The sequence below is a fragment of the Callorhinchus milii genome, unplaced genomic scaffold, assembly GCF_018977255.1.
Source record: "Callorhinchus milii isolate IMCB2004 unplaced genomic scaffold, IMCB_Cmil_1.0 Scaffold5, whole genome shotgun sequence".
NCBI lineage: Eukaryota > Metazoa > Chordata > Chondrichthyes > Chimaeriformes > Callorhinchidae > Callorhinchus > Callorhinchus milii.
Genome location: NW_024704746.1, coordinates 54,965,006 through 54,980,010, shown reverse-complemented (window position 1 = coordinate 54,980,010; position 15,005 = coordinate 54,965,006). Strand labels below are relative to the sequence as shown.

Genomic DNA, 15,005 nt, shown 5'->3' with positions numbered 1-15,005 from the left:
GCTTCCCCGTGAGTTAATGGTGCAAATCGACCTGTGGATCTGAACAGGTTGGATTCTATGTCCCCTTTATTAGAGAGCAGCAAGCTGAAATGTTGTAAATGGTTTTCCACAGGAGCTGTATTTACTTATGTTTTCAATGGACTGGATAAAGGCCAAGACTGAGCTGATGGGCCCAGCCCCATTGATCAATGACTTTGTGGAATACAGGCACATATTGGATAAAGAGGTAAGTTTCTCATTGACATTAGATATTTTGTATATATTTACCACAAGACCCCAAGGTTCCGGACTGGCTTAGCAAGGTGGAGTGTGCAACCATGGATGGTGATACTGTCAGTGCCTGAGGTGTGGAGACGCTGACGGGAACCAATCAGGAGAGCCTCGGGTCTTGTTGACGTTCAACTGAAGTAAGTTAGCTCTCATCCAGGACTTGATGTCTGACAGACATTCTGTCAGAACAGCAGTGGTCCTGGAGTCGAGGGTGGAGGCAGAGAGGTAGAGTTGGGTGTCATCCGCATACATGTGGAAGTTGACCCCGTGTCTGTGGATGATGTCACCAAGAGGGAACACATAGATATTGAAGAGGAGGGGACCGAGGACAGAGCCCTGAGAAACACTGCACAAGATGGTCCAGGGGCTAGAGGAGAAGCCGTTTGAGGAGATGAAGTGCAGGCGGTGTGAGAGGTATGATCTGAACCAATCAAGGACAGCCGTGGAGGTTGAGGTGAGAGGAGAGGCGGTGGATGAGGATAGAGTGGTCGACAGTGTCGAAAGCAACAGAGAGGTCAAGGAGGATGAGGAGGTAGAGGGAGCCCTGGTCACAGATGGACAGAATGTCATTTGTCACTTTGACCAGGGCAGATGGACAGAATGTTATCTGTTACTTTGTCATGCAGGATAGCGTTTGAGCGCTGGCAAAAGAAGACATCTCAAAACACAGCACAGAAATGTGCAAATTTTTTTTACTGAGGGCATGTTCTGAACCTGATCTTCCACTGATTTTAATAACATTTATTGAATTGCTCAAAAGACAGATTGTGGAAGGTGAGGTATGTGTGAGTGGCTTTATATTTAATGTTATATCATATCAGCAGTTTTTAATTACTGAAATTCCATATATTGCATTCACTGAACTCCTTAGCATAATAGTTTTGACTCTTAGACCCTTTCAGAACTGACTTTCCTTATCTGTTCATTCCCCATGAATCTGAAAACACCAATTGCATTGGTAATTAATTTGATAAATCGTTGCCTTTTCATCAATTTCTTAGTTTGGACAGTGTCATTGTGCTCACAAGTGTTATTACTTGTCACCCGAGTAATTTAAAACTTTTGAATCTTATTTAATCAAATCTGATGACTCGTTTTCTCGCATTAGACTTTACAAATACTTTTTGGTGATGGATATTCTGGGACTTGCTATCCATATCTGTACATAAACGCTAACTTATTACCTCAAAGTGTTGGTAATGCTTTGTTGAATTTCTATTAAATTTGACAAGAGGCTTGTTCCTGTTAGATTTTCAGGTTTCTTTTAATTGTGGCCCCTGGAATAGCTTGTTCAGAAACACTCACTTGTCATCTGGAAAAGTAGAATTGATTCATCTGGTTGTTTTTCAACCCTTGACAAGTCTTTCCTTAGAGTTTGTTGGCATTAAATAACAGCCTCTTGCTTATTAAAACTTTTAATTTCTACGTATACCTTGTTTATTCTGCAAGGTCTGATTTTTGCTCCCCCATCAGATTGATCAGGAGGGGAGGAAGCAGTCTAAAAAAAGGTCCCATGACCACATTTTTAAAAAATGTGTATGAAAGTTCATGTATATCAATGGCCGATTGGAGAGTTTCTAACACACCACACATTGAGAAGAGCCTAATTAAATTTTCATCCATTCCGCTCATAAAAGAATGTGTGCAGAACGCATTGCTTCTGAAGCCACTACCTTTTCTCCATTGCACTGTGCTTCCAAAAATGTTATCTTTTATCAATATCCTTTTCTCTTCTTTCTTGTCTTCTGAAATCTACAAATATGGTTTACTGGTGCTGCAAGGTCTCCAGTATCTATAGGTACTAACAGCAGGTACTAACAGTCTTAGTTCAATATTGCTCTCACCTGAAGTCCACAAATACCCAGTTTCCAACAAGGGTCACTGGTTAGGGATCACACATGCGACAATATTGGCTGTTTTCTCTTCTCTCTCCCTTTTACTTGCAGGTCAATTATAGCACCTCAACTGGCTGTTCATGCTGAAGTCAGCACTTTTTTATATCTCAATGATTATTACATGGTCACAGACTAATACTAAAAATAAATGTTCTGAATAAACGTTTTAATTCAAAAAATGTAGAATAACAAGCATTCAAAATCTGGAGTGATATAAAATCTTGTGTAGGAGTGTAATGCAGTGCATGGTTATTTCTGTACCTACTGTGTGTGCCTGTGATTCATGTACCTCACAAACCTCTAAATTGCATCACTCAAAATTGCAATGGGGTGTTTGCAAGGAGGGAAATGAATAGTATTTTTCTTTCAATATTATTTGCTTTTTCAGTTTCAAGATAGAGATTGTAATGAATGTTTAATGATGTCCATGATGCACTCCTGACAGTGATTTTACTGACTAATCAGTTCGCAAATGCCTCCCACAGCTCCACAATTGTTTGGCCACCAAGTAATGCTAACAGAGAAAAGCGGGTATTCAAAATTTCTAATTAAATTTTGAGTTGTTTGAGGTTACTACAGTGGATAATGGAATTCTCTAGTTCAAGCCCCTAACAGAAACGAATGAAGCATCTCAATAAAACTAGCTACAAAATAAATTTTCAGTGATTATTATAATACGTATTAGTCAGATAGATAGGACTGATTACTGAAATTTGTCTCATTAGATTGAGAATAAACAGTTTTTAAACTAATTATGCAGTAACTAGAAAATACTATAACAATAATAAAAATCCTTGCATTTGATATAGCGCTTTTCACGTCGGGAGGACGTCCCAAAGCGCTTCACAGAACACACTAAAGTGAATTGACTATATTTGTGGGCGAACGCGGCAGCCAATTGCGCACAACAATATCCCACAAACAGTCATGGATTGAAAATGACCAATTTTTATTATTATTTTTGTTTTTTGGAGGGATTATTATTAGGCGTGTGGATTAAGGAAACTTGCCCAAGGTTTCGTCCCGCCTGGAATTGAACTCAGGTCTCTCGCTTGCAAAGCGAGTGCTCTAACCACTGAGCTACAGGACTCCACTATGTACAGGTTTGCTCTGAGTGGAAGCATCAGTGGCTGTTTTATAATGAAATCTGTTCTCATACAATATTACATTATATTTGTAAATGAGCATACATCGAGGGGTGGTATGTACTTGAATATTGAATAGAAATTGCTCACTAAGTTTAGGCTATTAAATATTTAACTGTATGAAAATAGTTTGAATAATTATGCAACAATAATGCAATGATGCTTAGGCTGGTTGGTATAATACATAATGTGAATTGTAGTTTAGAGGAAATAGGAATCTCTATGTACATATTAATTTGCAGGAAGAAGAAAAATATGCTTAATAACTTAAAAGTACTAAGTAAATACACCAGCGAGGTAAATTAAATTTCCATTTCAAAGATCAATCAATTAAGCAGTGAAAGCTGAATATGTTTTGGACCTGGGTATTAGAGTGTGATCTGAAGATTTCAATAATTAAAATATGCCTTGGTTAGGAGATTGAGAAGTGTATTTAAGAACAAAATACGTTAACTATTGGCTTGCAATTTCATAACTGTCTGTGAACTGCTGATAGATAGCTTCTTGGTGTTTACAACTGTTATTTACTTGTACACTGAGCAGATGTGAACTAATTTATAACATTGTGAGATGCATCGGGCATTATTCAAAGTTTTTTTCATTTAGTTATTAATTGGCAATATTACAAAATATATTTGTGTTAATCTCAATTCAGTGGAATATGAAAATGTGATTGTCACTTAGTGCAATCAACTAGGACATTTGCTGCAAAGGATCAATGTTACAAAGGAAACATCAGCATAACTGGTGGTCTAATAATAACTGAATGGAAAAACAAACAATGCAGGGAGTCTCTTGGGACAATGTAAAATATTGTTACTCTTGCATTGGGTTTTCTGATTGTGATTTCATATTGTATTGAAATTCATTCATTTTCATCATCTACACATTGGTATATTGGGTAGCGGAAAGAAAGGAAGCTGTTTTTCTGTTAAAAACGCAGAAAGTGCTTGGGGAAAAGGTTTGAGATTCAGATAAATTTTCTGTATGTTATCAAGTTTATAATTCTTGAATTCATTTGGTCCAACAAAATCACTATATTATTTTAAAATCTGTGATAAGTTTTCAATTTGCAAATCTAGTCAAGGTGGTATGTTGCTATCCGAATTTTCTGTTCATAGAGCATTGGTTCTGCAAGCATTCATTCACTGTTGAACTACAGATCACACTACACACCACACTACACATCTAAATCGATAACATTAATCTTGATTAAATCCAGCGACGACATAAAATTTCTTGGTTACACAACCTGATGACTGAATGTTTTATCAATCGCAAGCCACTGCATGTTCCCAAAGGGCTTTAGAATTTGTATTGGCTGCTCTGGGTTTTTTTGTTGATGGCTCTGGTTATATACTCCCTCCATTCTGTCTTAGATACTAATTAAATTGGGAAGTTGGTTGAGAAAGGTGCCATCCTTAACTGAAAAGCAGGATGGCAGTTTTCACACCAGGTCTGCTTCTGGTGTTTATCTTTAAGTCATTCATCCAAGAAAAATAGCACCAGAGAATGCTGTGAGAATCAGTGCACTTTTGTTTTAATAGAATAAAAGACCCAGTGGATTTATTTCCCCTGCAGTTTGTGGTGAACAACTAAATATGGGAGAGAATCTCAAGACCTGCTTTACTTTCTTTCTGCCTAGCCAAATCATTATTCTGGAGATTATATCCTTTTATTGATTAACTGAATTGCAACTTTAAAGTTTAAAAAAAATGTACCACCTCCTTTACAGAACAGCACAGTACGTGACAATTTTCAAGAATTCTTGTCTTTGAAAGGCCATCTTCTGGTGCAGAAGCCCTTCCCAGATATTGTGCAGTTGGGGCTTTGTCAGCCAGACTGCTCAGAAGTGTATCGTCAAGCAAGATTGGAAGCTGGGAAAACAACCAAAGACAGAGTTGTCTACTTGGAATGGATGTTAGTATCTAAAGAGGCATAATGTCTCTAAAACCTATTAAATTGAGCATATGACATTGAATTTGAATGTTTACATTCGTCAAAAAGGACTGAAATCATTTTAACACTTTAGAAACTCATACATCGCTTATTGAGTTGTCTATTTTAATCTTCTTTATTTAGCATAAATATGTTTGTGCTTCATTTCTCTCATAGTTAATTTATCTAGTGTTAATATGAAACCAAGTTGAACTATTTCTACCAAATACACCAGACAGGTACTGTGACTTTTTAATTTGAGGGATGCAAACCAAGGCATCATCTTAAAATTAGAATTAAACCAGTTAGATCAAAAACATCTTCACAAAAAGCATTGTGGCAATGTGGAATGTACTTCCCACAAAGGGAGATGCAGAATTCAATGGGAGAAGGATAAATACTTCAGAAGCAAGTGTATTAAGGGATATAGAGAAAAGGATGAATCGAATTGAAACCTCTACCACAATAAAACAAAATGATGGATTAAGTTTGGTGAGCTAAATGACCGAATCCTGTTCCTATACTACTGTTGTTTCCTTGTGACATGTAGTGTCAGTTTGAATCTGTTATTAGTACTATCAGTGGGCCAGAACAACAACAGCAACAAGATTGCATTTGTATAGCGCCTTTCACATCGGGAGGACGTCCCAAGGTGCTGGACAGAGTACAGCATTTCAGACCCGAGCTGGGGTTGGGGGTTAAGGGAGGGGGGCTGATGGCATGGTCGAAGAGGAGGGTCTTGAGGCGGGACTTGAAGGAGGCTAAGGAGGGGCCGAAGTGGAGTGACTGGGGGTTGGAATTCCAGAGGTTGGAGGCAGAGTGGCTGAAGCCTCTCCCGCCAATGATGGGGCGGGTGGGTCGGGAGACATGGAGCAGGCCGGAGCCGGCTGAGCAGAGGGAACGGGTGGGTTGGTTGGGGCTTAGGAGGTTGTAGAGGTAGGGTGGGGCGAGGCCATGGAGGGCTTTGTATGTGAGGACCAGGATTTTGAACTGGATCCTCTGAAGGATAGGGAGCTAGTGGAGAGGGGATAGATGGGGTCACGGAGTTTGGTGCCGGAGAGGACATGGGCTACAGAGTTCTGGATTATCTGCAGCCTGTGGAGGGAGGAGTTGGGAAGGCCGACAAGCAGGGAGTTTGAATAGACGACCCAGGAGGTGATGAAGGCATGAACAAGAGTTTCAGCGACCTGAGGGGTGAGGTAGTGGCAGAGTCAGGAGATGTTATGGAGGTGAGGGAAGGCAGAGTGGGTCATAATAATAATAATAATAATAATAATCCTTGCATTTGATATAGCGCTTTTCACGTCGGGAGGACGTCCCAAAGCGCTTCACAGAACACACTGTAAAGTGAATTGACTGTATATTTGTGGGCGAATGCGGCAGCCAATTGCGCACAGCAATGTCCCACAAACAGTCGTAGATTGAAAATGACCAATTTATTATAGTTTTGTTTTTTGGAAGGATTATTATTAACCGTGTGGAGTAAGGAAACTTGCCCAAGGTTTCGCCTTGCCTGGAATTGAACTCAGGTCTCTCGCTTGCAAAGAGTGAGGCTAGTGCTCTAACTACTGAGCTACAGGACTCCACCATAATTGGTTTACAGCGTAAAGCTACTTTTGGCAATAATAGCCTTCCAAATCCTCCTTCTACTCTAAGGTTACCTTGGAGGTAAAGGACAAACCCCGGCTTCTCTTTTCCACCACTGACCGTCTCCTCCGTCCACCCTCCCATACCTCATCCATCCTCTCCTCAAACTCCAACTGTGAGGAGATGCTAGACTTCCTCGAATCTAAAATCGAGGGGATATGTTCAGCCACATCCACAGCCACCCCCACAATCACCTCTCCCTCATGACCCACCCCCCCATACTCCTTCGACCCTATCTCTCCCTCCACCTTCATCACGACTGTCCGCAAACTCAAACCCACCACCTGCTCCCTCGATCCCATCCCCACCTCTCTCCTCATCTCCCAGCTCCACCTTCTGACCACCTCCTGTCCAATATCATCAACCTCTCTCTGTCTACCGGTTCAGTTCCCACCTCCCTAAAAACAGCCGTCATCACCCCCATCCTGAAAAAACCTTCCCTGGATCCATCCCTCCTTTCCAGCTACCGCCCCATCTCTAACCTCCCATTCCTCTCCAAGGTCCTGGAATGAGTCGTCGCGTCCCAGCTCTGCTGAAAGAAAGGGTACTTGATATGAGGAAATTTGATGTTATTTTCTGTAATGGGGGAGGGGTAGGGGAAGGGGTGATGGTTGGAGAATTTTTTTTTGAACTTTCCTTTTTTAATGTATTACAATATATTACATTATATACAGTACTTCACTTAAAGAGATATTCTGGCTGAGGAATTAGCAAGGTATTGCAGTTGATCTGGATTGTGTCTCTAAATTGTACCTGGGTTTACTCCTACATAGAATCATAGTACAATGCAAATAAATTAACGCACAGAGGGGAAATGAGGCTTTTAGAAGGTTCGATATAATCTTTGTTGAGTTACAATATCAAATGGTTTGGAAACATTGTATGTGGAGGAAATGGGACTGCTTAGGGTATAATATTTACAAAGAAATACAGAAGCACATCTTCTCCCCACCCCACCGTACAGTCTCCATTGTTAGTTGTGCCCTGAACCATGATCTCAATGCAGGGTTTGTTTAGCTGAGGCAGTTCAGGCACGTGGGCAGTCCCTTTTCTAGACATGGCATGTTGCTTCCACGCAGGCTACTCCAGCAAGTAACTCATCTGAGAATTACCAAATCATGCAAGACACATCCAAGGGTCTAACAACCCTGGGACTAGAACTAAGTATTTCACAGGAATCAAAATCGTGATGTGCTTAAGTCCTGTCCTCGTGAAGTCCTGTAGCTCAGTGGTTAGAGCACTCGCCTCAAAAGCGAGAGACCTGGGTTCCATTCCCAGCAGGGTGAAACCATGGGCAAGTTTCCTTACTCCACACGCCTGATAATAATCCCTCAAGAAAAAAAAACAATAATAAATTGGTCACTTCAATCCACGACTGTTTGTGGGACACTGCTGTGCGCAATTGGCTGCCGCGTTTCGCCCACAAATATACAGTCAATTCACTTTATAGCATATTCTATGAAACGATTTGAGATGTCTAGAAGACGTGAAAAGCGCTATATCAAATGCAAGGATTATTATTAAGTTATTGAGCTGCATCAGATCTAACCGGTTACAATAACTAGTAGTAGTTATTATAATAGGCATTATTTTTGGCAATCTTCCCTATTTTTTCCCATTTCCTGACACCGACAATGAATTCTGTTTTTCAAGGGTTCAAGCAGGCTTGTATAATCGACTACATTTTATGTTTGTCACAACATATAGCGTAGAAATCTATGTTTAAAAAAAACATTGAGCAAAGAGCTTTATCAGAATACACAGGTCTGATTCTTTTCAGCTCAATAATCCCCCTAGTGTTCACCCCTGGTGTTCTGTTTATTACAAGTTCAGTCTGGACCCCTTCCTCGCTCGCGCCAAAGATGTCTGAGCCTAAATAATCCATGAAAGGGTCATGGCACCAAAATTGATTATAATCCAACTCTCATTCAGTGCTCACACTTGAACACTTTCCTACGGAAGGTTGTCAGGTTCAGATTAGGAACAGAAATCCAGTCTGATCTCCCACCCCCTCATCCCTGAAATACTTAAGACAGTTGTTAGCATCCTACCTGTTATTTTGCAAACGTGCTTATGCAGCACATACCAGGAATTGAATCTGATCACCTGAGCAGTCAAAATTTTTACTCAGGTCTCTTGGCATTGCCGTCACCATTAAAACCAAGACCGTCAGCAGAGCCTATTTTGTTTTGAAAATAACACAAACATTATTTTCTTTATAGACTATAATATTTCTTGTAACATTGAATGAATTGTTTGGAATTTTGCAGTTATAATGTATTGCAAAGTATTTGTTCTCTTTATGAATGTAGATTAACAGAATTTTCCAATAATAGGAACAAAAATTTACAGAGCTTGACTCGCCTTGTCGTTCGACCTCATTCCGATGCTGTTCTCCACGGTTGTTTCTCGCCTGATGGACAGAGGATAGCTACTTGTGGAGTTGATAAAAACTTCCAGGTAAACAACTCTGGGAATGTGTTGTTCAAAAATAATAAAAAGAATAATTCTTGCATTTGATATTGCTCCTTATCATGTCTTCGAGACGTCTGAAAGATAATGACAGAATGGAAACCCACTTTCCTTAATAATATGCTGAAAAGAGCAAAAGCAGAAACCTATGCCATACTCTGATTGTAATAAAAATGAGAGAGCATTTAGTGCAACACAAGTAAATCTTAACTCAAAGCTTGTTTTCAAAGAGCTGAATTAAATCCCAGTTCAAATTTTATGATCTGGAAATTGCTTTACCACTTTCTTTGCTGTTTGTGACTCCTCAGGCAATGCACTTTATAATGCATTCAAACCACCCAGCCTTTCAAGGTCAAGTAATTTCCATGGTACTCCTTTTGAAGAGTGATAACATAACTGAGGATCAAGCATTTCTCTTTCCTGCAATATTTATCATTATTATCATCATCTGCAATCATTTTCTACAACTCATCAGTTTATCCAGTCAAAGACAAAGACTTAAAGAAAATGTCTCTACAAGAAATAAAAGCAGCCCATTTGTATTCTCTTTCCAGATGTCTTTCCAAGGGCAATGGTGCAGTAACAAAAGCACAGTTGGGGCTACATGTAATTCCATCAGGCAGATGTGATAACCTTATCACGGAAGGAAATGACAGATGCTGAAAATATTCCCCCCACCACCCCCTTGTGCATGCTGTAACTACAGTTAAGCCAGTGTGAAATCAAATCATTACATGCCAGGAGATTTCCTGGTCCAAATTGTTTACTGAATGAGTTGATTTCAGCTGGGTTGATAGTTGCTACAAATGGCCTCAGTACTTCTGGGGTTAGAGATGGCAAAATTCACCTAAGGTCCTTGCCCCAGATCACCTTCCTTTGATCATAATCCTGCTGAAAAGCTCTGGTTCCAGGATCAGGCTTTGCTGTGATGCTTCCTGATACTCGCTGTATCGGTTCACACATAAAGAACAGAGCGTTAGGCAAGATACCAGTGAAGTACCAGTAACTTGGTACCGCACCCCCGATATGATTTAATAATGCTGAAGTTGTAGCATTTTACTTCAGTAATATATACTCAAAGTAAGCTAATCGTATGAAAATGGGATGCAAGCAACATACTTACTGGCAAGTTATTCTCATTCCATTTCTTCCCCCCCCCACCCCCCAGTTGTTAGCTGAGGCTTCAAGTGCTCTCTCAAACGCTTCCAAAAGTCTTCTTGCAAGACAGAGCAGGGTAATCTTTTTCCCTCGACTTGCCAACAGTTCATAATATGCAGTACAAACTACAGTGCTCAAAGAGTTAGTGAATTAAGAGACTTAAGGCACTTTTCTCGGTTATATTTCATGTTCTTTTGAAATGGCCAGTTCTTAGCATCCAAGGAAAATGTCAGACGTGTTTCTGTTGAAAACTTTTCACCTCTAATTAAAGTAAATAAAAGTGATGGTACAAGAAGTCAGCGATCAACTTTTTGTTCTTAATTGTGTCACAGGTTTTTAAAAGTACAACAGGTGAGAAGGTTTTGGAGGTTGCTGCACATGATGATGACGTTTTATGCTGTGTGTTTTCACCAGACAACAAGTTTATAGCCACGTGCTCATCAGATACAAAAGTCAAGGTATAAAACCTGGCAGATGCCATACGTTCAAGTAGTGATGCTTACAAGCAGTTTTCATTTAGTTCTGTTGTAAGGCATTGTTTTTAACCTGTGATTATTACCTCTTTATAATGTAAAAGTAGCAGTGGCATTCTCCATTTGTAGTAGTGAAAGTGCTTTATTTCTCTAGGTTTGGAATTCAGTTACTGGGGAGCTGCTGCAGACATACAGTGATCACACAGAGCAAGTTAATCATTGTCAGTTTTCAAACTTGGTGCAGACCAATCTGCTGGCAACGTGTTCCAATGACACGTATTTGAAAGTGAGTGAAATGCTGCTTGGCTTTCAATTTGCTTCACTATTATGGTTTGTAAATGTTTGAGAAATATATTGTGTGTATTGAGTCATGGAGGAAGTGTATATATAATAACAGGGAGCATTACAAGACACTGCTGCAGGTGACTGGTTTGGAACATTAAGAAATCTAATGCTTCCAATCATCTGCCCCACCTTCTATTAGTGGGTGGCTCACATTCTTCCTGTAAAAGCTTTTTTCTGTGTTTATGCTAATCTGAGCCAACCATATCCTAATAACACCAAGGAGATGATTGACCAATTAATTAACTTTTTTTGTGATGGTTGAGAAATATCGGGCAGGACCTTGGACAACAGCAGCTTTTCACAACACGATAGTGCACTGTTCATTTATAACACAGGATAGAACCATCACAGCATGGTTTAGTGTCTCACCCAAAGGATTACATTTCCGGAAATCCAGCACTCCCTCAACCTAGATAATGAGTTTGATGAGGTGTGGGCTTGAACTTTCTCACCCAGAGGTTGCAACCAATAATAATAATAATCCTTGCATTTGATATAGAGCTTTTCACGTCGGGAGGACATCCCAAAGCGCTTCACAGAATATACTGTAAAGTGAATTGACTGTATATTTGTGGGCGAACGCGGCAGCCAATTGCGCACAGCAATGTCCCACAAACAGTCATGGATTGAAAATGACCAATTTTTATTATTGTTTTTGTTTTTTGGAGGGATTATTATTAGGCGTGTAGAGTAAGGAAACTTGCCCAAGGTTTCGCCCTGCCTGGAATTGAACTCAGAGATCTCGCTTGCAAAGCGAGTGCTCTAACCAGTGAGCTACAGGACTCCACTGAGGTAGACTAACGTTATCAGTCTTCATGAAATTCAATTTGAATTTGCCATGAAATATTTTTTTAATCTGCTATAGAATGGAAAGAGAATTGAGAGAGAACTGGGTTAAAAGCCATCCAGAAATGGTGACTGCATTTTTTTCTTCTATTTTAACTTGATCATAAGTTGCTTCTGTTTGGTTCATAGACATGGGACCTGAAAGGGAAGAGCTGTAAGAACACTCTGTTTGGTCACGACAATTCTGTTAATCACTGCAATTTTTCCCCTGATGATAAGTATCTGGCCAGCTGCTCCAATGATGGTACAGTGAAGGTGAACATTTTAAGTTCTTTAACGTTCAAAGCTTTAGGTTAAATCATATCGTTGTTGACTTTGCACCAACGGGATTGTATTCTTTCAAATCCGATGTCAATTACTTTTTGGTTTGAGATTCATTCGTATAAGGTGTACCAGGAGGGAGAGCAATAATGAAGTAAAGCTATCATAATGCTTTGATCCGACATCATCATTGCCTCGTCTTTAATTATTCTCGGTTTGGCAGGCAATAATTTGAAAATGCACATTGTGGTTAATATTAAAGATTTCTGTTGTATTATGTGTTCAGTTTCATTTGCTATATAAAAAAAACCTTTATTTTAATAATTTTGAAATAGATATATTGATTTTCATATTGGGAGGATATCTCAAAGAGCTTCGCAAGATTTACTGTAAATTGTAGTGGCTGTTTATTTTGAGGTGAATGCGGCAGCGAATATGTGAACAGCAACTTTGAAAATGGTAATTCTTTCTTAAATAAATCACATGTATTTTTAAAAGTGTGCCTTGCTGATATAGGTGTGTTCTTGCAGCTATGGGATGTGTCATCTGCTAATGAATGGAAGTTTTTCGATGTGAAAAACGAATTCATGAATACAGATGACAATCAGGAAAAGGAGGAGGTGCTAGTGAAATGCTGCACGTGGTCATCTGATGGCTCTCAGCTCATTGCGGCTACAAAAAATATTCTCTTTGTAAGTGATTTATAAATGTGGTTTTGGCGGGATTCTTTTGAGTGCTGGTGTTGTGCTAATGTTTCAGGAATACTAATCCTTCCATTTCCTTCCATGTGATCTTCTTAAAGAGTTAATGGTTTTCTTTGAACCAACTTCATGGATGAAATAATGTTAATTTAAAATGTTTCATTATAAGGTTCCAGTATTTTTATGTTAAAAGGTCAAAACAAAATGAATGGACGCAGCAGTGTCGTATGTACAATATGGTTTACATCCTGATAACTTGGATTATATATAAAAAAACTTGTATTTGATATAGCAAATAGCCTTATGTCCAAACATCACAAAGACCTTCATACAATTTTCAACACAATACAACATATTCCACTGATACATTTATATTGTAAAGTATTAAGTGCATGTGTTATCAAATGCAGATCAAACCAAGGTTCCTAATAATAATAATACTTTCACAAACTCTCTTCTCGTCAAATAATATTGTGGGATCTTTAACTGCAGTTAAGTCTTGTCTCAAGGTGTTTGCCACTATGTGGTTTGAGCTCATGGGTGAAGCAAGTGTCTGAGCAACTACAGTAAGCAATGTGGTTGCTGTGATCACCAACTGATTTCAGTGAGGGCAAATTGGATACCTTAACTCAGCTAAACCTCTCTAGAAACAATAATCATCTTGTGACTATTTCTATTGTTTTCCAGTCTTGTCTTTCCACTTGTATATCTCGGAGCATTTATTTTTCACTCCCCAAACTTGATTTTAATCCTATTTACGATGGCTTCCATAGCTGTGCCTCTCCTTTTCGAGCCACACAGATGGAAGGCTGAGGCATAGAACCATGTGGTTTACAGCGCAAAAAGAGGCCATTGGGCTTATTGACTCTGCATCAGCTCATAGAGCAAGATGCACATTCAATCCCACTGCACAGAAATATACAGTGCAGAAGGAGCTTAGTGGTTACAGAAAAAGCCTCAGTATTGCTTACAAACTTCTGTTGGTTAAAACAACTTGCATTTATATAGCATCCTTCACACAAGGGTAGCGTCCCGGACCGTTTGCTGGATCACGGTTCTGAATAAGTTTTTTTTTATCATAGAATTATACAGCACAAAAGGAGGCCATCGTGTCTGCCAGCTCTTTGAAAAGAGCTATTCAAATCAATCCCACTCCCCCACACTCTCCCCATAGCCCTGCAATTTTGTGCTCCCCAAATAATCATCTACTTCTCTCTTAAAAGTTGTTATCGAAGAACTTAACAGGGACACCGATTTAAAATAGCTGTTAAAAGAAACAGGGGAGGTGAGGAGACATTTTTTCACACAGTGAGTTGTTCGGATCTGAAAGGGTGGTGGAAGCCGATTCGATAATTTCATTTTGATTTCAGCATTGGCTGAAAGGGATTGAATTGGATAGCTCTTTTCAAAGAGTCAGCACAGACACGATGGGCTGAATGGCCTCCTTCTGTATAATTTAATGATTCTATGTGTTTTTTTGTTGAGTCTTAGTTTATTGAGTATTTCCTTACATTTCCTTATACCACTGGACATCAGCCTCTTTGGTCTCCAAAACACTGTACTAAAACTGTCCAAAGGCTGTCATTTGGCTTCCTACTGGCAAATTGAATTGCCACATCAGAAATCACATCCTGGGGTTGGTCAGGCAAGATCAATTCCTTTTGAAGCTGTGTTGGTTGACATTTATATAGGTGCACTTGTATTTTCTTTTGATAATTTATTCCATTAGATTTCCAGTTATTGAGATTGGGTGTATTTTCCAGGCACCGTGCAGGTAAAGGTACAATGATGGCTATTTGATGGGTTATTGTTTGATTCATCAACAATTTGATTCATTAACCTGTGCTGGAAAGT

At 39.4% G+C, this 15,005-nt stretch overlaps 1 protein-coding gene and 1 non-coding gene across 6 annotated transcripts in view; both read left to right on the top strand.

Annotated features, from left to right (window-relative positions):
• The window catches only part of apaf1 (apoptotic peptidase activating factor 1), a gene marked incomplete at its 5' end in the record, with an annotated part of 114,125 nt that overhangs the window by 32,609 nt on the left and 66,511 nt on the right, over positions 1 to 15,005 (top strand). For all 5 annotated transcript variants that reach the window (XM_042335087.1, XM_042335085.1, XM_042335083.1 and 2 more), the window contains 7 exon segments: positions 113 to 226; positions 5,046 to 5,230; positions 9,232 to 9,355; positions 10,858 to 10,983; positions 11,153 to 11,284; positions 12,319 to 12,444; positions 12,981 to 13,142. In XM_042335087.1, the coding sequence (XP_042191021.1) occupies positions 113 to 226; positions 5,046 to 5,230; positions 9,232 to 9,355; positions 10,858 to 10,983; positions 11,153 to 11,284; positions 12,319 to 12,444; positions 12,981 to 13,142 (969 nt within the window).
• trnal-caa lies at positions 8,110 to 8,181 on the top strand. Its single transcript has one exon. It is a non-coding gene; the product is annotated as a tRNA-Leu (tRNA).